The sequence below is a fragment of the Erpetoichthys calabaricus genome, chromosome 3 (genome assembly GCF_900747795.2).
Source record: "Erpetoichthys calabaricus chromosome 3, fErpCal1.3, whole genome shotgun sequence".
Taxonomy (NCBI): Eukaryota; Metazoa; Chordata; class Cladistia; order Polypteriformes; family Polypteridae; genus Erpetoichthys; species Erpetoichthys calabaricus.
This window is the reverse complement of record NC_041396.2, coordinates 49,518,111-49,543,260: the sequence shown is the minus strand read 5'-3', so window position 1 is coordinate 49,543,260 and position 25,150 is coordinate 49,518,111. Positions and strand designations below refer to the sequence as shown.

The following is a 25,150-nucleotide window of genomic DNA, read 5'->3' as shown; positions in this document are numbered from 1 at the left end:
TTCTCTTCCTCCGACAGGACACAGAATCCATTACATTTGTGATATTACAGCTCTCTGAATAATTAAAATACTGAGATGTATACGTGATATCATTTTCATGATGATAGGAGTTTAATCATGTTATTAAACATGGTACAGTGATTGTTCATGCTGCACCATGCGTGACCTTCAATGAAATACTTTATTGTAGCAATACTGTCTCTTTCAAACGTACTAACACCTAATTCCTGTCCTTACTTTTCTTTCTCTAAATACCCAATCACCACACAATCAGCTCTGTAATAGACGTTAAGCCATCTGTAAGCTTAGAACGCCGATTCTTCAAAACTTTAAGGAAAATTGAAATATCTTCGTAGTACGTGTTTAATTATTCTATCCATCTATCCTTCCAGTGTTGCGCCAGCACAAGCAAGAATACAGCGCGAGGCAGGAACAATCCGTGAACGGAGCGCAAGCTCCTAGCTAGCACTGTGGCACTGTGTCCTGGCATGTTTAATTATTAACAAAATAGATTATTTAAATGAAGTTAAAGTTTTATCTGTATAATATAATAAACATATTTTGCTGCATTTCATCTTAAAAATGATATCGTCATCATATGTAAATACGCGCTTTATAAAGTGGCTCAGGTTGTGCAATATTATAGCTGTATCGCAAGTTTACAGTGAGGTAATTGTACTGATAAGTACAAACAGTTCTATAAGGAGCACTTGATGGACTGATTGAGTGCGTTATAGTTCTTGGGATGAAACTGTTTCTAATCCGTGAGGTCCGTACAGGAAAGGCTTTGAAACTTTTGCCGTGTGAGAGCGGTTCAATAGACAGCATGGCTGAGGCAGCATGTGCTTGATGCTGTATACTGATAATTCTATTTCTTAGCTTCTGTAGATCTTTGATTCCCCACTCAGATACAGTGATATAAATACTCTGAGTGGTGCAGTGAGAGTAATATTTGAAAAAGATGATCCGCTGTGGCAATCCCTAACGGGAGCAGCTGAAAGAAGAAGAAGAAGAAGGCGCAGTGAGAGTAACAACATTAAAGCACCTATTGTATTTAGAATAGTTTGGCCATTCCGTGGACCATTATATTGTTACTGGTTAATTACAATCAGATGCATTAAACTAATAAACAATATGCGGTTAATTTCAGTGTATTTATAGAGCCGCGTCAAGGATGTGGATCTGAAAAAGAAAGAGTAACCAAACAGTAACAGTAGAACTGCTTTGACGCTGGGTGCCGCCAGTCTGCAAAACCGAGCGGAGAACTTCCGTACGCCAGAGTATGAGGTACCATGGAAATGTGCGTGGCTTTACGTCAAGTTTAGGTTTTATACATCGTGATTTGAGTGTGGAAACATTTGTATGCAACATTTTTGTGCGTACGCACCATTTACACATGAGCCCTGTGGTCATTATTGGCTTGTTATTATATTATACATTTTTTTCTCAGCAATCTACAGAAAAACATGAGATCAAAAAATTTCTCACCCACCACTACAATTTACATGAGGTAAGTAACATATAAAAAAAAATAAGCTGTAGGTGAAGTATTTCTTTAACAAGAATAGAGCAAAACAGTTACTTCAGTGCAGGTCATCATTTCACCATGCACGGCTCCTTAATTTGGCATATTGGGAATCCAATTGGGGAGATTAAAGTTTGAAAGAAATCCACTGCTGTGTACAAAGCACATATACATTTACTAAACTTCTCCTCAAATTCAGAAATGTACTGGAAATTTATAATACTGCTGAAAACAACCAGAACCAAGCTACTTAATTTAGTGCTTCATATCAACAATGATGATCATTATCTATGAGAGGTTTTTAATGGGAAGTGAGCCTACCTGGGAAGCAAGATGTACAGCTTTAGGCTATTTTAAGATTTTTCAGCGTAGTCTCCCTGAAAGTGAATGCACTTCTCCCACCAGTGTTACAAACTCTGGGTGTCCTCAGATAAAAATGAAACATCTCATGAGTCACAACATTGCACCTCACCATCAATGACACCAACATATGTGTCAAAATGACCACCACTCAGGTGTTTTATCATCTCGGGAAAGAGGAAGAAGTCAGAAGGCACCACATCTGGTGAATAAGGACAGTGGGGCAACAATTCAAAGTTGTATTCTTGCAATTTTTCCACTATCACACGCACTCTGCATGGTGGAGCAAGATGACTCTGAGGGATGACTTTTCAGGACTTGTTTCAACAATGGTGGCACAAGAAATAGTTGCTGGGTTGAAAGGCGGTTAGAAATAACTAACAAGGTCTGGTCTAATTCAGAAAAAATTTTTACATACCTGATGTTACTTCTTCATAGGTAGGCTCACTTCCCATCAGTCACCCCTCAAAATTAAAAAGTAAGTTTGGATGAAAACCCACAGCCAGAGACAGGATTGAGTTTGGTAAGCACAGCATTAAATGGGTCAAATAATAAGAAATTCCCATTCTGTCCAGTCTGGTTTTGTCTGTCATTGACTGCAACGGATGCAGATGAGCATCTTCAAATGTTGTGGTCCAAAATAAGAGAGCTGGAACAGAATGGATTAACAATGTTTAGGTGAGTGAGGAATGAGGTGAATTAATACTAATTATGGAAGCTGTAGTAGGATGGATTATATTTTTTGTGTAACCCAAGTGGTCTTCTTTCTTTTAAAGGAAGGTTCAAGACTATTTTGCTTAGTGCATTTGATTTGCAGTATACTGATGTTGTGATAGCAGAAACATTTATTAATCATACTTAAACTATACTATGTGACAAAAGAAACAGTTACACACAGAAACCATTGTTTAATTGAAAACTTTCATACAGAGGTAGTGAGATGACTGCAAACTACTGGACTAGAAGTCCTGAGGTAAGACACACTTCAGCATCTTTAGTGATACGAGTTACTGTGCATTTTGTCACAGAGTCAAAAAGGAACTGAATGTTGTAATGATACTCATTCAACCAAGTATTGTGCAGCTACAGTTCCAAGAAGGTAGTGGGAAATGAAAGATATGGCACAGGCTGAAGCTGACAGAATAATCCATACTGTACGTATATATGGGTGGTGATGTTATCTAGGGCTTCTCATTAACTGGTAGCTCTGTGTGTTGATTATTATCATTTTGGAAAATGGCAATAGCTACATCTGTTATGAAGGGTTGTATTTTGGATGAAAGTATCACCTCATTGTGAAAATGGAGTCAAGAACAAAATGCTATGTTCCTGTAGCCTGTCAGCTTTTGCTGACCACTTACATCATTTTCCAATTACAAGATTTTGGGTGGTGGCCCATTCTCAGTATATGCATACCATTGTTTTGCGTAAAGTCCCCTACAGTGCTGCAGCTTGGAACATACTTAATGCCTGAGAGAGTGGTGCCCATTTATATGCCAGGGTCATAGCCACTTGCCCATTCTTTCTTAAGACTGCAAACAAACAAACAGTTGAGTTTGGTAGAGTCTGAGTCATTGGTCTTCGAATAGTTAGGTAATCACAACAAATGGGCACTGAAAATGCTGTAGTTGGAAACAGCTGGAAATGAGGAAAGCTCTCACACCTATCTAGGAGGATCTGGGAGTGCCATATGAAAAACATCTTTAGAGAACCATTAATACTTTACAGTTTCAATGTAGATGTGGCAACCTTTATCCCTCAGTGCAGGTTTAACACCTTCTATTGACTTATCATCACTTCCAGCAACTTCAGCACTAGTGTTAAGCTCTAGGAACCTGAACAATTTGTACTGGCATTAAGGTTGCTATAAATCCTGATTCTCTTTTTGGGGTGATGACAACAAGATACACATATGGTGACAGTTGGGATAACAGTGTAATCAATATAATATTTTTAACCACCTCACTTACAGAAGATCTAGTATTGGGGCACCATCACCTATGATACCTTCTACTGCTTTAGTACTGCAATTTTGGGTCAACACACTAAAGACATATGGTTACCCATAACATATAACCTTTCATTACAGGCCTCTCTCATGCAACTTTCCAAAAGGGAAATGGTCTACCATAAGAGACTTCCATCCCCAGAGAACACCAACTGTATATTCCATTACAACCATTCTTTGTCTGTAATATATTCTGAGAAACCAACTACCATTCATTCCACACCCTCCAAGGATCACTGCATCTTGGGTCAGAGGTTGCACAACAATGCACTGAAAATTCTACTTGACACTTTATAACATCTATGGTACTAAACATAGTGGATGGAATCGGAATAAGTGAAATTTGATTTTATTCCTCTCCATATGTAGTTCCATTCTTTAGCAGCAAATCATTTCTCTGTTCTTTATTTAGAATACAGTTTCACTTGCATTTTACCAGTTTGCCCAATATACTGAAAAATTCTGAAGCAAAAAGGTCTCTCAGATTTATCTATGTTAGTGTACTTAGTGTACTGAACTTTAGTCTGTACAAGACAGGATTAACGGGGCAGCTACTGAGTTGAACACAGCAATTTCTCAACTTGAGGTGGATTCTGGGATACTTGACATATGTACCAGATATATTATACACCTGATGTTTCACACAGGCAGGGGGTATTAGCTTGATTCTGATTCTTTAATAGTCTTGTGTCGATGGCAAGACTAGATGCCCATGCATTCTCTGCTTCTAACTGCAAAGGTACCCTTCTTGTGGACAGGGAAAGTTTGGCAATTTCAAACAAAGACACATCATTGCTTCTGTTCCTGGGTCTCTCTGTATCCTTTTATTTATTTTTTTCTTTCATTTAGTGATGCTGCTCATCGGATTAATTATTTAAAGGATTTGTACAACAATGTAGGCATGTTATAAAGTGTGATTTCATATTGGGGAATAACTGGCTTACAAAATAGGTGTGCGTATTCAGGGCTATGAAGTCAGATTTGGATTCATGGAGTCGGAGTCAGAAGCAATTATTGGGTTACTGCAGTCAAAATAAAAAAAATGTATTGACTCAGACTCCAGGTAAATGAAAATTGTAATATTATATGTTAAAATTTCCAATTCCAGATTTACTAATTCAAATGAACTATGTTTTCTTCCAGCCTTTTGATAAAAATGTAATCTCTTTCTTAAATCTGTAAGTTTTGTCTTTTGTTTAATGTTACTCAATGTTTGTAACTTCTTTAATAAAAAAAACACAAAACCCAAACTTTAACAGGTTTAGGTGCTAAAAAGCAGCCTGATGATTCACACTGGCAGTGATAAATGCTTTATTTCCGGTATGTTTGTGTGCTTTAAGTCCACATAGTAAATACACTACCATTCAAAAGGTTGGGGTCACCCAGAAATGTTCATGTTTTTGACAGAAATTGATACCTTTTTATACCTACATATCGTTAGAACACTGAAGGAAGTGGTTCTGAAAAGGGAGCTTTGTGGCCATATGTGAATAATACATTAAAATCAGTCATTTCAAGGAGTAATAACCATTATGCACACTAGTAATGGCTTGGCTATATTTTAGAATCAATTCAATTATGTCTCAATAAAAAGGTATGAATTTTTATAAAAAACAATACAATTTCTGGAAGACCTCAAACTTTTAACCAGTACTGATTGGCTTAAATTACAAATAGTGGAGTCAAAGTTGGTGATACCATAACTCAAGGAGTCGGAGTCAGAGTCGATAGTTTTGCGTACCAACTCCCAGCCCAGTGTGTGTTGACAACAGAAGTACAGCCTGATGCATATAATATACATTTCCTTATTCTGTTTGTCTACTGATGACAAATATGTTCTGAGAGTTTTCATGCAAGAAAGAAACAAGTTTCAAGGTCAGGTAGCTTTGCTCACTAATTGTGTCACTGGATAGCATTGCTGCGTTGCATGTTGATTAGCATGTGCAAGTAAACATTTCACTGTACTCTGTAGAAATGACAGCACTGACCCTCTAAAGTTAGAATGGTTATATAATTCTATGCCACTATGTTTATCAAATTGTATTGCCAGCCATTAATACTGAAGGCTAATTACTGTACATCTCCAATGTTTAGCCTATAATTTGTTCCATTGCTGTTTTTGGAGTCTTTACTTAGTCTGGTCTGTGCAAATCAGATCAATGCTTCTAAAACTATTAATGTTGTCATAGAATATATAAAGTATAGTTTAATATAATAAAATGAATTGATAAAGTAGAAATAAATAAAGCAGTCACATGTACATTTTGAGCTTTAAATAGAAATTAGCAGACATGCTAAGCATTGGCCAGAATGCAGTGCCTTAGAGTTCTGTGCAAGTTATTTATATTGTATTTTTCAGAGCATTGTTAAGAAAATTAAATTAATTTTCTATCATCCTTAAATAGCTTTATCAGATTATCCACTCATTGGTTCTTCAACTTTCCTTACCTGCTTTGTCTAATTGAGAGTCACATCAGTTCAGAAAATGTGAAGGATATGTTCGGAGCATGCAGCTTAAAAGTGAACATCCTTCAATTTTCTTAACCTTTTTTTATTATAAGTTGAGTGTGTGGAAACAGAGTCTATATGAATAAAAATCACAGCTTAAAAATGAACCATGAATTTTGCTCTTGTGGAAAAGTTAGTCTATGTTCTTAAAAACCAAAATGAGCTAAAACTATTTCAAAAAGAATAAATTTCCAAGTAGTAAAAAAAAATGCACTTCAACTATAATATAGAGACTAGAAAGAGGAAAGAAGTGTCTTGTTCTGTATTGCTGAACACATAAATATTGCAAAATAAGGAAAACATACAAAGACTCTCAAAGTTATGCAACAAAAGAGGTTAGGAGCACACGCTGATACAGCGCATTGCTGCACCCACCACATGACAAACCAACTCAGGTTTCCAGATTAGGACCCGAGTACAGCCATGCAATGGGTGACACCTCAGCACCACACTAGTTCAAATGGAACTCAGGTTTTTCCCTGCAGGTTGGAGGGCTACATGCAGGGCTGGATGTACATTAACGTCATACCCAGGACAGAGCAATTGCAGGTTAAGGGCCTTGCTCAAGGGCCCAACAAAGCAGAGTCACTTTTGGTGTTTATGGGATCTGAACTGGCAACCTTATGATTACCAGTACAGATCCCTAGCCTCAGAGCCACCACTCCACCCCACTAACAGAAGAGGAGAGTAGAGCTGCAAAAACTAGTGACTCAGTGTTGGGGTGCAAACAAAAGAGATTGATGAGGGATAACAGTACAGGAGGTCCTCATTTTGACGTCTTCCGTTGCATGCTAAATGATCGCCCGCATACGGCATTACTTGGCAGTGTTTTCTTCACTTTACCAATTTCCCTTTGGATGCTAATTTACATAATAATTCATCTCGACTGGAGGCTATATTTAAACATTACATCAGGGATTGTGTTGTTGTTTTTTTAAATCATCTATATAGCAAAAGATATTAGGAAATTCTTTTTTGCCTCTGCTTCCTATATAACCAATGCTCATAATTTTTTGTTTGGACTGAACTTCATAACGCTAAGTTTTTTACTGCTCCCTATTACAAAAACCTGAACCAAAATAAGTAAAAATTCTCAGTAGTCGAACATTTTCGTTATTTGCCCTTAATCTCCTCAAAGCTGATCATGAAAATCCTATATTTTGACTTAAATGTGCTCCTCTTGGTCACATTATAAAAGCCACCTTTGCCCTCTGTTCTTTTTTGCTCTTTAAAGTGTTTTAAGTAAAAATATGGAGACCAATCTGCCACTTTGTTAAGAAATGCTCCAGTATTTATTTACTTCTTGTGTTTAAAAAAGAAAGCAAAACTAGTGCATTTATTTTGAATTCTTTACTAACCGTATAGATACTCAGGTGGCTTGTTATAAAACAAATGGTCTCACAAATCCATAGTCTCCAAAATGTGACTGACAAATCACTGACAATGCAAGCAGGCATGAAGTTTTGAGCGCATGTCAGCACTGGACTGCTTAGGAACTGAGCTAGCCTAAAAATGCATAATAACTTATGACACACAGAACATACTAAGAACAACTATGTTAATTTTGTTTCAGTTTTGGTGAGATGGAAGGCATTACGACAAAGACAAATCATCCATCTAGAAATTCCTGTTCAGGATTAATTCTTCTGGATCCTAATATAGCAAAACCAGGTACAAGGCGTAAACCTGTTCTAGAAATGGCACCAGTCCATCTCAGCCACCCTCGCAGTCCCACACTCACTCACACAGTGTTCACAGGTCCAAAGATTTCCCACCCAATTGGGCTATTTTTCATCAGTGTCTGCAGTCAAAAATGGACTTTGATGGGTTGCATTTTTTGGGTTTATTTTTTTTTTAAAACAATGCAGTATTTTGAGGCTATGTTTTAGATAGATAGATAGATAGATAGATAGATAGATAGATAGATAGATAGATAGATAGATAGATAGATAGATAGATAGATAGATAGATAGATAGATAGATAGATAGATAGATAGATACTTTATTAATCCCAAGGGTAAATTCACAAAACAAAGCAGTTTTTCATCCATTTGGCACCCCTTCCCCTGGTATTCACACTTGTGAATGTAATTTATGTAATTTATTTTTGCAAATATCTCCTAGCCAAACCTTGCCCATTGTGTGATGCTAAAGGGGGCGAACTCCATATGGGCCTTGATGGTGTGTACCTAATCTCCTTGCTCTCCATGCCCATACGCTCTTCAGTTTGTCATTTTACCTTCCTTGGGTATTAGGCTGTTTTTTGGATAAATTTGCTATTTGTAAGCTGACCTTGGACTATAATTTTTTAAGAACCTGACAACCCTGCACTCACACCATGCCAATTCAAAGCTGGCAGTAAGCCTAGCAATCACAGGGCGTGTACGGTATGTTGACACAATCATGCTGATCTAAAGGAAGAGTCTCAGTCATATCTTGTAAATTCCAATTGGAAGAGTCTCAATCATATTCGGTAAATTCCAGTAGCTAATATTGACTGAACAGTTGTCCTTCAGGTTATCTGGCTCAAACCACAAAGCTTGAGAGTTTCTCACTGAAATTACAGATCTTGTCATTTTATCCCATTGTTCCTTGTCATGAATCTTCAAATTATTCTCAACAATAACTCTGCAGCAATCAAACCTCCATTCAATCAGAGCCAAAACATTGCCAGAGGTCAACCCAGCCTCTTCATTTCAGATGTGGAAGTACTGTCCTTTATTACATCTCTGATAGGTTATTGCAGGCCTTGTTTCAATTATCTTCCTGCACAAAGTATTACAGCAGTTTCAAAATAGTGCTGCAAGAGTTCTGACCACATCATCTTTCAACTGACTTGGCTATGCTATGCAGAAATATTTCAAAACTGTATGTAAAAAAGCTGTAAATTCCAGCATTGTAAAATAACAGTGGCTCCTACTAAATCAGGCATGTGAGGCTTTCAGCACTGGCCTTGAGAGAATCTCAAAACCCAGCTACACAACTTCCATTGGTGCCAGTGTTTCCAGCTCTTTTGAATTCTCCTTAAATCTACTGCAGTGTTCAAACTGTGTATGAAGACCCATCTCCTTATTGAATGTCATGATTTTAAGAACAGTGTTACTGAGTATTCTAACACTGATACTGCTAGGCTGTCAATTAATCTTTATCAGAATCTCACTTCACTTTGCAGTTGCACTTTTTGCATTCATTTTCTGGACTCAACCTTTCTATTACAATGTTGGGGAAGTCAAAGTGGATGCACACACCCTTTTTGGGGTGCCAGTGTATCACATGGCACACTTACAGTATGCACCTACTCACATTCACTGACACTGGGTCAGCTTCAAGCTGTCAGTGGATGTAAGTGAATGTGGGAAAACTGGAGTATCAGGAGAACACCCATAAGGACAAGAAATTGAAACTGAGTCTCTGGAACTCTGGTGCCAGAGTGGTTCTTCAGAGAAATGCCACAGAGGAACCATTTTTGGTTCCTAAATGACCCATCCATATGAAGGTTCTAGAAAGAATTTTGACATTTTTAGATAAGTAACAGGCTGTTGTAACAAGTTGACTCCAATCAATCAAAAAGGTTTGGGGCAGCCACCCGTATAATATAATCCTGGCTGCAAAAGGTTAGTATTGAGTGAGTTGTTTACAAGACTGAGTCCAAAACAGAGCTGAATATACAGAGGTAAGATGGCAGTTTTAAAGGCTGAGGGAGGAAATGATGTCATCTATGCCGGAACCGGAAGTGACGTCATCAGAGGCACCAGAACCAGAAGTAACATCAGAGGCGCTGAAACCAGACGTGACATCATCAGAGGCCCACGGAACCTGGCAGGATTTCCCGGGAATGGTCTGCGAGGAACTAAGAGAGACAGTCAGCACACTCCGCCACCCCCGGTCTGAGGTAGTATTACCATCACTCAAGCTCTTTAGCTGCCTCCTAACCGCATGTGTGTGACACTCCATATCACAAATAACCATGAACAGATGACAACAGAGTTATGAAATAACAACAGGTTCTTCCAGCACCCTATAATTTTTTAATGTCACTTTACAGTTCTTTACTAGGTTGTGCGGTTCCTTGCAGCACCATTGCAAGACCAAGTACCATTTCATTCTAGAAAGAGATCTTTGCATAAAAAATTGGTTCTTTGTGTTTGAGAAACTTCCTCTGAAAAAAAATGAAATCTTTAATGTTTGATAGGCTTTCTAGGAGGACACTAACAGATTAAGAAAACCTGAGCATAATCTGGATTACTGCATGCAGCAAGAGTCCTCTTAAAATCATGAGCCATTGGCATTTCACAAATCTGTTACCATCTATTCATGGTTATTTACTGCATGGATCCTGTTGTGGATCTAAATAAACAAAGTTTTTTTTTATGGAACCTTCATGTGGATGGCTCTTTAGGGAACCAAAAATGTTTCCCCTATGGCATTGCTCTGAAGAACCACTTGGCACCTTTATTTTTAAGAGTGTGCATACAATAACCCAGGATAAATTCAGGTTTTCTTAATTAATCTTTTAGTGTCATGCTAGGCACCCTACCATAATGTGTTTCCACATATTAGGAAGTTTTTCAAAGCACAAGGAACCAACTGCATATACAAAGAACCTGAAATGACATGGTGCTTCCTTTAGCAATATTCTATGAGGAACTACACAACCCTGTAAAGAACCACCAATAGCCATTAAAGAAGCATCATTTTTAAGAGTATGTGTGACAGAAGCAGTAACCACTGTGCCACTGCTGCATCTGCTGGTTAAGTTATGAATGCTAATTCCAAAGCACTAATGTCTCATATAAGAGTTGGCCGGCCATCTTGACATGAGGGGAGAGCAATGGTCCCTTTTTCTAGAGTCTCAACACTTCCATGTAATTTGCCGTTTATTTATGTCAGGGAATTCCATTACCAATTTAGCCTGCCTTGCTGTCCTGTATTACTTATGTTCTATACTCATTTTGCTTTGTAAAGCGCCTTGAGATAGTGCTGTCACTATATAAAATGAGGATTGATCTGGACTGATTGATTCATTCATTTCCTTTCTGCACTAAAGGTTAGTTTTCGGATGGCAAATACAGTACTTTAAAAACTGCTTCAGAATCACATCACCATTTTTTAGTACCTAACCTATATTTGAAGGTTTGTCAGGGATCATCAATCAAGCATTTGTCATCATAGCTTAACAGCCGAGTGAAAAGTACACTTTGCGCCGTCTGCTAGAAGCTTCAGCACACTTAACTCATTCTATCCAAAAGCCATAAAACTTCTGTTAGTTAGAATTTCAGGTACTGTACTTGTTCTTTCCACCGAGAAGACAGGTCTGTTGCAAAATGGAGTTTGCGAGTCAGTGTCATCTGTTTTTTTTTCTTGTAGCATTTAAAGTTGTATTTCGAGATATCTTTAAGCTCAACCAATTTTGTTTTTACTGTGTAACCGTTCATTTCGGTTAGACTAATCCTGAATTTTAGTCTTTTGCATTTTTTGTGCTAAACCCTAGGGCTTACTTACTTACTCTATCCCTAAAGTCAACTCTGCAAAGCTACTCCGTGGTATCCTCTGCGGTCCCGGTGAGCCAGTCTGTCCCGGTCGATCCTATACACCTGGAGGAAGAATTTAAAAAGACACCTTGCAGCCCGTCGAGTCCAAGATAGTCTGAAATTTCTTATTTCAAGGTTTGGACACGTCTCCCACAATTTTGTTTCGATAAAGCTCTGAAAGAATCGGGCTATTTAAATAGGTTATTTAGCAGAAGTGGTGAAGTGTGTGCTGGCCACAGATAAAGTGGAAGACTCAAAACCCGCTGAGCTGGTTACAGTTTTCCACAATCTGCCATCATATTTACCTTTGCATCTTATGATATACGGCGCATGAAAATGCTATTCTGATATGTTTATTAAGAAGGTTCTTATAAGTTTAAAACGCCTCTTTACGATCGCTTTACTTTTTTGTAGAAAGTTGTTACAGAAGAATACATTTCCGTTAGCTCATATCTGGTAATTAAAAAAGGTCTAAAATAACATCAAAGCCAGTCACCTTTCGACATTACAGTTCAAATTAAACCGGTCAAAGTGCATTACATTGCCAGGTGTTGCTGTTTAGGAGGGCGCATCGTTCTGCGCTTCAGTCCACTCGATCAGTTCTCTCCGAGAAAGGCATTTTCCAGCGCTTTGGAAAGCGGTCATGAAAGAATTGGAGGCGTTTTTCTGTCGGCGCATATTAAAATGAAATTTTGTTTGTTACCTTTAAGAGCAAATTGCACTACCTGATTTGACTAATATGCAAGTGCGGTCAGATGCTCTGAGACAGCCAAGTTCAACGTACGCACCGTTCAGCTCTCTGCAGACTGCAGGTACTCATTTCTTCTTACTTTCTCTCTTTTTTAATATGACTGGAAAGCACATTGTGACCGGGATGTATTTATTATGTGTATGTACCATCAGGATGGCTTTGGGCAATGGCAAGAGTGTAATTTTTTGAGAACGAACCCTTTGACGCCGGAGCTTGAAAGTTTAGCATCTTATCCCATATGTGCCCTAACGCTAAGACTGGCTGGCTGGCACGACCATGAATACTTTTGTGGATACCGAAAAGTCTCATCTGATCAGTGAGAAGAAAGCAAGAACCTACACCTTAAAACTGAAAAGGTAAAACTAAATCATTGAATTTCCATCTGATGCCGTGTATCTAAAAACAGCTATATTTAATTTTACACTCCTGGGAGAAGCACGGCGTTTAACAGCTAACAATTGCTGTACGGTTTTAAACATTGTTTTGTTAATTAGCATTGTGCAAAGAATGACTGTTTTCATTATTTCTATATTCAGCCGATTTCACAATAAAAAACACTGTGAATGGATCTATCTATCTATCTATCTATCTATCTATCTATCTATCTATCTATCTATCTATCTATCTATCTATCTATCTATCTATCTATCTATCTATCGTAAGCTGCGTATGATTGTAGCAAGCATTGTTTTTAATCTGATACAAAGAATATTTTAATATTTACATTTATAGAGAAGTGTGTTCTGTTAATACGATGCTATTGACAGTTTTTTTAATAATTCAAAAATGATACATATAAGAAGTAATGCAGGTTTTCTTAGAAGATTTTGAGGTAAAAAAATGTTTTAAGCAGGTGTTTTGATATTTTGTCGATAAGTAGGTATTTAATAAGGTGTAAAAGGTGCATTGTGCAATTTATGATTCTGTCTTCATAACCTAGTATATTCAGTTCATAATTTTCATTTTTGATAGCTGTGATGGAATTCACAAGAGCTGAAACACAGCCGATCAGTCCGCGATAGCATAAAGGCATTGACAAGTTTATTATTATACGGGCAGGGTGCTTACACATTTTTTATTGCCCCACCCATTGCGGACAATTCAACTTCAAGTGTAATAATAATAAAACACACTGTCATTTACTACAACAGACATCCACTTGAATTCCGTTAAACTCTAATGAAAAATAAATATTACTCACATTAATTAATTATATAAAAGCAATGCACAGTAGCTGCATCAAAAGTGAAATTCGCCTTCACCTGGGCAGTTTGTGTTTTAGGATTCTATGGGCCTTATTTGTAAACCTGCGTTTTCCTTTCCGTTTCTGGGCTGCTGACGTTTTCGGCGATTGAGCCTGTCTGAGAGTGTGTCTTGGCAGTGCCCAATATATACGACTACATACTAGAAGACACGTGTGAGAAAAGATCATTTAGCCTTTGGAGCCTAGCCAGCCGACTCTTGGTCCGTTAGTTGCGGTATAGAAAAGGAAGAAGACAATTAACTGTTATCCCTGGGGGAAGTGAGACTTCTGAAATAACCTATATAGTTAAAAAAAAAAAAAAAAGTAACGCTTGATTTCGGATTTAACAACAAAATCAATCCATCGTTTATGGAGAGCGAAGAAAATATTAAAATTTGGGAAAAATATGAAACTAAATTAGTATTAGATTGATAGCGCATTCGTATTACACATATTCCTCAAAGTTTTGCGCCATTTCTATGTCTATATTTTTTGTCGATACTTATTAATGATACAATGGACAGTACCGCTTCTTCTCAAGTATGTAAAAAATGCCCAAAAGGTGTACACCGAACCTATTAGATTTAGTAAGTTTAAAGTTTTAGTGCCTGATTATTCAAGGACTTTAAGAGCGAGTAGGTGCTTATGAAATTATACTGTAGTAATGCAGTACTGATTCTTCTTTCAAGTCAGGTAATTAAATAATTTTCCTAGTGATTTGTAGTAATGCACATTAACACAAAGTACACGTTAGTCCACTTATATAGGCAGCAAAAACGAGCTTTGCATTCCTCGACTATCAAAACAACAAAAAATAGACGCTATTAAAACGAGAGCGTATTTACTGCCATTCTTTCTTTCCCAGACACGTGCGTATTCAACGAATGTCACTTCATCTTGTGGTCATCCCCGAGATCACAGCGATTGATAGTCACGCGCATGAGCACTGCTGGTGTCACTCACTGAAGCCGGGCATTGCAACTGCGCACGTGCCTCCCTGAGCTCACAGCACCCCTGCCTCACTATTTGATACTTTTGAATGTTTAAGGTACAGCAAGGAAACCGAACATTTCTCCATGAGATGTGCTACAGTATATCATCTTAAAACTAGACAATGGTTTCGGTCATTTTTATCTATTTTACCGAGTTAAGCACATTTCCCGTTTATTTAAATTAAACTCAAATTATTATCACAAACATAAAAAAATACTCCAATTTAGAACTTTCTTTTTAAAATTCACCATTTGATTTCTTGTCGCTTTTAACTCATTTTTATTTTATGTAAATATCCTACAGTTTCATATTAAATGTATGTTTTAATATCTTTTTTATTTACTTTTTCGGAGGTTTCATTGGAACTTGTTTTTTAAAATATCGAACTATTCTCCCATTGACAAGAGGTGTCCATTTCTTACTAAGGTAGATAATAATACTGCAGAAGTACAACATATCCAACTAGTATACAACGAAACTGTCAAAGTGCATGGTTAAAAATGGTCACAATCCCTGAATTTTAAGTTCTGTTTAATTTATTTTAGGAGCCGAAAACGTGTGCTTTATTTGCATGTTGGGGACAATATAGTAAATGTAACCACTTTCATTTAAGAATGTACATGCCTGTGTAACTCAGAATATACGTGATTTTTTTTTTCAATGACCAAATTCATTTTCACGCCTGAACACATTTAGGACAGTTTGTGATGAATGGCTCTGTGGAGCTTCAGTTCACAGAGACACTAATGTGAGCAAATGAATCCGTAATCTCTCATTACAGTCATCTGATTACTAAAGGGAAAAGGGCGATAGCGAAATATTGATATTCCTTTTATTCTCCTCGATCTTGATATATAAGTCATTTTCTGAAATAAAATGCTGCAGCGTAATACGTTAAAGCGAAACGCACGGCTTTGTTAGCAGATCTGTTGTTCGAAGGTTGTCCTTTCTGTTATAATTTAACAAATAGTCCGATCTTTTCCTCACTGATCTAATAAAATAAATAAAATGGGATGAATGTTTATAGTTAAACATTTCAAATAACACCTTGATATATTAATTGATACAATAGTAGCGTTATTTTAACATCGATTTGATTGCAACAAAAATGAAAAATGTTTTCCGGATTCTATCATTCTTATAAAAAACGATGCCAATGCCAAAATTTTCTTTGGCATTCCTTCTATGTGGTTTAAACCCGTTAGCAAAAAAACTGCAAAGCTAGCGTGCTTATTATGCGTTATAATTTACCTTTAGTACAAAAATACGAAATCACTAAATAAATGTGATAGAAGTGAATTTTTTATTTTGATTGAAGAGCTTATTTCTAATGTGAAGTTTACTAATCTTACCATTCTATCTATCTATCTATCTATCTATCTATCTATCTATCTATCTATCTATCTATCTATCTATCTATCTATCTAGTGTATATAAATATATATATACAGATAGTATTATATATATATATATATATATACACATATAATACACATATTATATCATATATACAGTATTAAATGTGTATATATATATGCAATACATATGTATAGTATTATATGTGTGTGTGTGTATATATATATATATATATATATATATATATATATATATATATATATATATATATATATATAAATACAGACAGATCATATCACATACTAGATAGATAGATAGATAGATAGATAGATAGATAGATAGATAGATAGATAGAAGAAAAGGAAGGTAATACTGTCATTTTTCAAAGTGTCCATTCGCACAAAGCTCACCTCCTGCACACATCATAATGTTCACTGCTAATAACTTCGCTGTCGAAATTTTACACTCTGTGTCACTGGCAAAAATGTATTCTCGTAATATTCATTAAACCGTTAGAACATAAAATGAAACTGAAAGATGGCCATCATTAAGTAAATTATGGGACGGAGATAATCGACAAAATCACGGAGCATGAAAAAATGACACCAAGAGAGAATTATCCTTGAATGAAAAGAGGCAATATGATTTTCCCTAAATTTTGAACAACTTTCAATAGAAAATATGGTCATTAATTAATAAGTATTGCAAAGTTAAATGAACAGTGAAAAACGTGTAACTTGGAAATATTTTAGCCAGTGTCTGCAATTTGTATCGAATAAATACAACAACGATTTTGACCAGAAATTCAGTAGGTGCGGGAAACCGAGATTTTAATTTGCTACACTATCAGTATACAAGAATTTTCGGCGGAATGTCCGATGTGATTTACTGCTAAATCACTGGAAAAACAGCACAATGAATCCAAATGTTCACTTAATCACCAACAGAGGACTCTTCACCTTTAGAAAATAACACTCGTTTAAAGCAAAGGTTCGCGAATTTTCTTGATAATGTCTACGTTGTAGAAGACGTCCACACAAATGTCAAGTTTTTATTTTGCTTAATGCAGTGCTGCAGCTCGAGACTCTAGATGTTTGCGCAGTTTTATAATAAACCCCGAGCAGCAATGTTAGGATACCGATACAACAGATGAGAAATGAGACATGAAGCATTTCTGAAATAACTATTAGCCTGGCTTGTATAGCCGCAGGCAGTTTGTTCACAAGCAAACCAAAAAGCCATTGATTAGATATTTACTTCTGACTTGCTAATGATCTCATATATTTCTGTTCTTATAGGATACACTCTTTTTAAAATTGCGCACTGTTGGTAGCCGACATTTATGTTTTCAAATGACATTATAGCTGTAAGGGGTCTTCATCGTTTCAAATATGTGCGCGCTTGTGTGTGCCTATATATATATATATATATATATATATATATATATATATATATATATATATATATATATATATATATATACTGTATATATATATATATATATATATATATATATATATATATATATATATATACAGTGCATCCAGAAAATATTCACAGCGCATCAGTTTTTCCACATTTTGTTATGTTACAGCCTTATTCCAAAATGGATTAAATTCATTTTTTTCCTCAGAATTCTGCACACAACACCCCATAATGACAATGTGAAAAAAGATTACTTGAGATTTTTGCAAATTTATTAAAAATAAAAAAATTGAGAAAGCACATGTACATAATAAGTATTCACAGCCTTTGCCATGAAGCTCAAAATTGAGCTCAGGTGCATCCTGTTTCCCCTGATCATCCTTGAGATGTTTCTGCAGCTTAATTGGAGTCCACCTGTGGTAAATTCAGTTGGTTGGACATGATTTGGAAAGGCACACACCTGTCTATATAAAGTCCCACTGTTGACAGTTCATGTCAGAGCACAAACCAAGCATGAAGTCAAAGGAATTGTCTGTAGACCTCCAAGACAGGATTGTCTCGAGGCACAAATCTGGGGAAGGATAGAGAAAAATTTCTGCTGCTTTGAAGGTCCCAATGAGCACAGTGGCCTCCATCATCCGTAAGTGGAAGAAGTTCAAAACCACCAGGACTCTTCCTACAGCTGGCTGGCCATCTAAACTGAGTGATCGGGGGAGAAGGGCCTTAGTCAGGGAGGTGACCAAGAACCCGATGGTCACTCTGTCAGAGCTCCAGAGGTCCTCTGTTGGGAGAGGAGAACCTTCCAGAACCATCTCTGCAGCAATCCACCAATCAGGCCTGTATGGTAGAGTGGCCAGATGGAAGCCACTCCTTAGTAAAAGGCACATGGCATCCTGCCTGGAGTTTGCCAAAAGGCACCTGAAGGACTCTCAGACCATGAGAAAGAAAATTCTCTGGTCTGATGAGACAAAGATTGAACTCTTTGGTGTGAATGCCAGGCATCACATTTGGGGGAAACCTGGCACCATCCCTACAGTGAAGCATGGTGGTGGCAGCATCATGCTGTGGGGATGTTTTTCAGCAGCAGGAACTGGGAGACTAGTCAGGATAAAGGGAAAGATGACTGCAGCAATGTACAGGGACATCCTGGATGAAAACCTGCTCCAGAGCGCTCTTGACCTCAGACTGGGGCGACGGTTCATCTTTCAGCAGGACAATGACCCTAAGCACACAGCCAACTCTGTGAATGTCCTTGAGTGGCCCAGCCAGAGCCCAGACTTGAATCCGATTGAACATCTCTGGAGAGATCTTAAAATGGCTGTGCACCGACGCTTCCCATCCAACCTGATGGAGCTTGAGAGGTGCTGCAAAGAGGAATGGGCGAAACTGGCCAAGGATAGGTGTGCCAAGCTTATGGCATCATATTCAACAAGACTTGAGGCTGTAATTGCTGCCAAAGGTGCATCGACAAAGTATTGAGCAAAGGCTGTGAATACGTCTGTATATGTGATTCTCAGTTTTTTTATTTTTAATAAATTTGCAAAAACCTCAAGTAAACTTTTTTCATGTTGTCATTATGGGGTGTTGTGTGCAGAATTGTGAGGAAAAAAATTAATTTAATCCAATTTGGAATAAGGCTGTAACATAGCAAAATATGGAAAAAGTGATGCGCTGTGAATACTTTCTGGGTGCACTGTATATATATATATATATATATATATATATATATATATATATATATATATATATATATATATATATATATACTGTATATTTTTATTTCCAGGAAATTGAAATTAAAATTGACTAAAGTTGAAACATCAACACAACATTTCCCAGTGGCCAGGCTGGAAAGTTTTGTCAAGAACCTGGTCATTTTTTATTCCTTATCTGTTTCCAGGCAGGGTTTTTGGGTCATTGTTTTCACTGTCCTCAGTGCCTGTACTGTATGTGGCTGATGTATATGTGTAGTTTTTAACCATTTTAAAGAGCATTGTGTATCAGTGTTTATTAAGTTACAGAAGATCATTTGTTCACAGGTAAAATTCTACCTCATCCAATGAGAGTTTTTATCCCAAAGGATGGTTTTTCTAGAGTGATATAATGAGAGGGCGACCCTGCAGCTATTTCATAGTCTTTGAGCCTGTGACTGGTGGTTCTCAGGTTGAAAATTCATGTATATAACAGATGCCAAGAGAATATAACATGAAATCGCACCCGGTTTAGTAGGATATTTCTAAGAGGAAAACCCCATGCTTTAGGCAGTGACTAAAAACAAGCAGGGCAGGGGCTTCTTAAATGCTTTGCATGATGGAATTCTTCCTCCAGGAGGTCTTATCATTATGGAGATCCATAAGGATTTTGCAGCCTCCAGTTGTGTACCCTGAGGTATCTTCGGAGTTAGTTAGTGCTTAGCTGGCAAGTAGAACAACTGTTGTTTAAACAGTCTACATGGGGGGAAACTGTTTTGTTGTGTAGGCCATCTGTCACCAAAATAGAGACGAACCAGCCTGTAATACATTTAGGAGGTGTTAGGTTTCATGTTATATTGCATTTTCCTTCCCAATATAAATGTTATTGTAGTTATGTACTTTGTCAACCTGATACAGCATCACAATCTAACTGACTGTACCAAGCACCTTGTCATGGTGTATGCCCTGAATGGTACTATAAAGCAAAGACAGATTAATTAATGACAAAGCAGAACAAGTGTGTTTGTGACACATTCCCAGACAATGATGCTTTTGTTTTCTCCACTTGGGTTTCCCTAAACATCTGAACTTTAATAACATATTATGTACTAAAAAGAACATTTTGGGACTTTGCTGGTGAACAAAATGAGGCTTAGCACTGCTGCCTCCTAGCTCTATGAAGTTATGACTCAGTTCCCTGGTCAGTCACTTTCTCCGTGTGTGATTATCCTCCAGGTGACCATACCTTTTAATTTTTTTTTTCTCACTTCCCACAAACATATCTGCAACACTGACTGGTGATTCTCTGTGAGGTTGATTATGGGAGTTTGGGGACTGTGGCATGTGTCAGAGTGGAGTCTCAGGCTGCTCAACTAGGTGGTAGCTCTCAACAACAACAATATTTTTCTTGTAAATCACACAAGGAATGCCTCATTGGGATTTAATAGGCCCTGTTTTTTTGCCAGTCCCCCAACCTTGACTCCCTTAGAGGACAAGACAAAACTCCATTCATCCATTTATCTCTATTCTGAACCCATTTATTCCAGATCAGGTTCATGGGTAACTAGTGACACAAAGCACAGACCAAATCATTCAAAGGGCACATTTATGGTCTGAAAATCACTTATATCTAATAAATAAATAAATAAATAAATAAAATATAACCATTTTTTGGGCGGCACGGTGGCGCAGTGGGTAGCGCTGCTGCCTCGCAGTTGGGAGACCTGGGGACCTGGGTTCGCTTCCCGGGTCCTCCCTGCGTGGAGTTTGCATGTTCTCCCCGTGTCTGTGCGGGTTTCCTCCAGGCGCTCCAGTTTCCTCCCACAGTCCAAAGACATGCAGGTTAGGTGGATTGGCGATTCTAAATTGTCCCTAGTGTGTGCTTGGTGTGTTTGTGTGTGTCCTGCGGTGGGTTGGCACCCTGCCTGGGATTGGTTCCTGCCTTGTGCCCTGTGTTGGCTGGGATTGGCTCCAGCAGACCCCCGTGACCCTGTGTTCGGATTCAGCGGGTTGGAAAATGGATGGATGGATGGACAACCATTTTTTTCTGTATCCTAAGGAAATCCCTTACAGACATGGGATAACATAGACAGTGACCAGACTGGAATCTGAACACATTTTCCTTAAATTGTGATGAAGGAACACTAAATTCCCAGATCAATTCAACATCCTTCCATCTGCTGAACCTGCTTAGTCCAACTATAAAGTCATGGGAAGCCAGAACCTGTGCCAGTGCTATGAGATGTAAGACAAGAACGTACTCTGGAAGATGCCCATTGCTAACAAACCTGACCCAGAGTATCCAGAGAAAGACACATTTAGTATAAAGTAGGAGCATGGAGCAACCTTCAGAGAGCAATTTGAATGTACTTAGTCATGCTTGTTGAGTTAATGGGACATTTTACTTTGAAGACATATTGTCCACTTTTTTATTAAACAAGATATTGTTCTTCAGAAAATGGTTTATTTTTTCAAAGGTCTTGTAATAAATAGGGCAGCATGTTGGTGCAGTGGTTGGAGCTGCTGCCTCATGGGACTAAAGTCCTCATTACTGGGTTCAAAATCTGCCTCCAGTCATTGTATACTGTATGTGGGAACTAGGCTCTTTCCCATTTCTCTGTGGATTTTCTTCCAGCTATTCCAGTCTTCTTTTTACATCCACAAAGGCATGGTGGTTAGGATCCTTTTTCTACTCTAAATTTCCCTGTTTTTGTGTGGAGGTATCAATGAATGGGCTCTTTATTGAACTAGATTTCTGGTCATGTCTGCTTCCTGTCTTACACCCAATGCTGCTGACACAGTCTACGGCCCTTGAAACTCTGAACTGGAGGAAGAAGGTTTGGGCATGTTATAATAATGAATAAATGACGTGACCTAAACATTTAAATACTCAATGAATTTTCTCCCTCTGTGTGCCATGCTTTGTCACACAAATAGTAATTCATTTTTTACTCCTTTCAATCTGCTTTTAAAACTTGTGCAGTCACTCTGTTTTCTAACCAACCCAAAGCAGAAAAGAAGAAACCAACCCAAGAAAGAGCAGTAGTTCATCCCATGAGTCAATCACATAAAGACCCATGAGACCAATTTAAAATCACCACTCACCAGACATCCATGTATTAAGGCTAGGATCTGTAAGGTGGTCCTGGAAGGCCGTAGTGGCTGCAGGCTTTTGTTCCAACCCAGTTTCTTAACGCCAAATTGGGTATTGTTGAAGCTCTTACTCCTCAAGAAACATTTTTATGTTTCATCTGAATTGTCTCTCTTGTTAAGATTCCCCACCCTTAATTGCTTATTTTAGTCAAATTAGCTGCATTTACAGTTTTCATTGCTAGCAATACGATGCAAACGACAAAGAAACCAGAAGCTCTACATTTAATTGTATGGTATTTAATTTCTTCACTGACGATACCCAGAATTACAGTATTTACCTATGACTAAGGAGTCCTACATAAATGTTATGATGCGGTCAAACATTGGATGGCCGTAAATGTTTTGAATCTCAATCAGAGTAAGACTGAGGTTATTGTATTTGAACCAATGGCTTCTGATGGGGCTGTCAGGGATCAGCTCGGCTCATTAGCTGGGTTTTGCAAACCCCATGTCAAAAATCTTGGGGTTATCCTTGATTCCGATCTTTATTTCAATAAACATGTTTTCGTCCATTGTCAAGAGCTGCTTTTTTCAGCTTAGACTGCTTACTAGAGTCAAACCGTTTCTGGGGCACTCTGATTTGAAGAAGGTATGCCATGCTTTTATTATATTGCATCTTGATTATTGTAATTCACTTTATTCTGCAATCAGTAAATTTCATTTTTCTCGGCTACAGATGGTTCAGAATGCTGCTGCTTGTTTTCTTACTGGGTCTCAGAAAGTTGTGTCCATTACTCCAATTCTGGTCTTTCTTCATTGGCTTCCAGTTGAATTTAGGATTCATTTTAAAATTTTACTTTTGGTTTATAAGTCGCTAAATGGTGTTGCCCCATCCTATCTGGACGAGTTGCTGGTTCCATATAAACCAGTCCACTCTTTACGTTCCTCTCAACAGCAATTGTTGGTTGTGCCAAAGTCTAAGATGAAGACAAGGGCTGATCGTGCCTTTGCAGTTCTAGCACCAAAGTTATGGAATGCTCTGCCAATTGAAATTATGTTAGCTTCTTCAACTCAAATGTTTAAATCAAGACTTAAAACACACTTGTTTTCAATTGCTTTTAACTGTATATGAGTAACTCTGGTATCAATTTTATTAATAATTTATTAATTTTTTCATATCCATTGTTTTTCTGTAAATTGTTTATCTTCTAATCAGTTCTTTTAACTTATTTGTTTTAGTATTTATGCAATATTTGTACTTTGTTTACTGATTTATTATTAGTAGTACTAGGGTGTTGTACCGTGTTAGCCATTATGAATGTAGAGAAAAGCCAAGCAAAATGACACCTTTTATTGGCTAACTAAAAAGATTTGCTTTCGAGGCAACTCAGGCCCCTTCTTCAGGCAAGATGCATTACATTTATTATTGATATATTTTTTTGATTTTATTGTACAGCATATTGATTTACACTTACGGTGTTTTAAAATTATGCTTTAAAAATAAATTTTGATTTTGATTTGATTTTTGATTTAATTGCTTCCTTTTAAACCTGTATACATCGACCTGGATAAATAAAATATGTGGAAGGAAACTGAAGCGAAAAAGGTGAAGGACTGAGAGTTACACATCTGCTTGAGGAGATAAATTATCTGTCTGATATCCTTAGAAAGGAAAAAATCTACAGCATAAGAATGGCCTGACATGAGAGTGTGAAAACACAGACAAGCCATAAAATTAAATAAGATGTGTTACTGGCAATGATTGGTTTCTAATTAAGCAATCAGGTTGGAACAAGAACCTGCAGCCTCCAGGGCTAACTCTGCAGAGCCTTGATTTAGAATATGGGAGAAAAACACAATCACCTGGTCTGAAAATGAATGTTGACCTAGGGAGAACAAGCAAACTCCACACATACATCAGGATTCAAACACCGCTTGCCAGAGATATGCTATTCTTGTGCAAAAGTTACTGAACATTTTAACTTTCTCTTTTCTAGTACAGAACTGAAAGAAAAAAAACGCAGAGTGAGATCCAACCTGCAAACGTTGCAATTGAGCTCCAGCCTCACTAGGCCACAGGTTTTGGGCGTGTACCAAATTAACATCATTTTGGACCAAACTTTTTTAAATGCCTGTCACACAACTTTGGTGTCACAATCCCTCCTATTCCATTAACAGCTGTGTTTGGTGAACTCCCATATGGGTTTAAAGTGGAGAAGGACAAACAAACTGTAATTGCCTTCACTTCACTATTAGCACGTAGACGTATCTTGCTCAACTGGAAGCATCCTAGCCCACCTCTTTTAAGTCAGTGGCTAACTGATGTTTTATATTATTTGAAATTGAAAAAAAAAAACAAATTTTCACTTAGAGGATCTGTTCAGAACTTTTTAAAGCCTGGCTGGATCTAATCAATAACATTTTAGAATAAGCATTTATATTGGGGAGAGAGACTCATTTCTCTCTTTACTACTCTCAAAAGTTTTACTCTGGCTGTTGGCCTTCCTCGCTTTCTCATGGGTGGGGATTGAATTGAGTTTAGTTTTCTTAAATTTGAGTTGATTGTATGAAATGTTACATGCTTTTAATAAATTCAGTAAAAGATTAAAAAATGAATGTAAAAGAAAGCTCTAACAAAAATAAAACATGAAATGCAAGACTAAGTG

At 37.4% G+C, this 25,150-nt stretch overlaps 1 protein-coding gene across 3 annotated transcripts in view; it reads left to right on the top strand.

Moving 5' to 3' along the window:
* Window positions 1-25,150, top strand: part of slc30a2 (solute carrier family 30 member 2) — a 293,279-nt gene that overhangs the window by 158,070 nt on the left and 110,059 nt on the right. For 2 of the 3 annotated variants that reach the window (XR_007934589.1, XM_028799106.2), the window contains exons 1-2: window positions 12,523-12,744; window positions 12,836-13,039. The exons of the other annotated variant lie outside the window; for it this stretch is intronic. Coding sequence is in view for 1 of the 2 variants with exons in the window: in XM_028799106.2 (XP_028654939.1) it covers window positions 12,960-13,039 (80 nt within the window). In the remaining variant the exon portion in view is untranslated. Of the gene's footprint in view, window positions 1-12,522; window positions 12,745-12,835; window positions 13,040-25,150 lie in introns of those variants that run through there. 3 annotated transcript variants of the gene reach the window in all.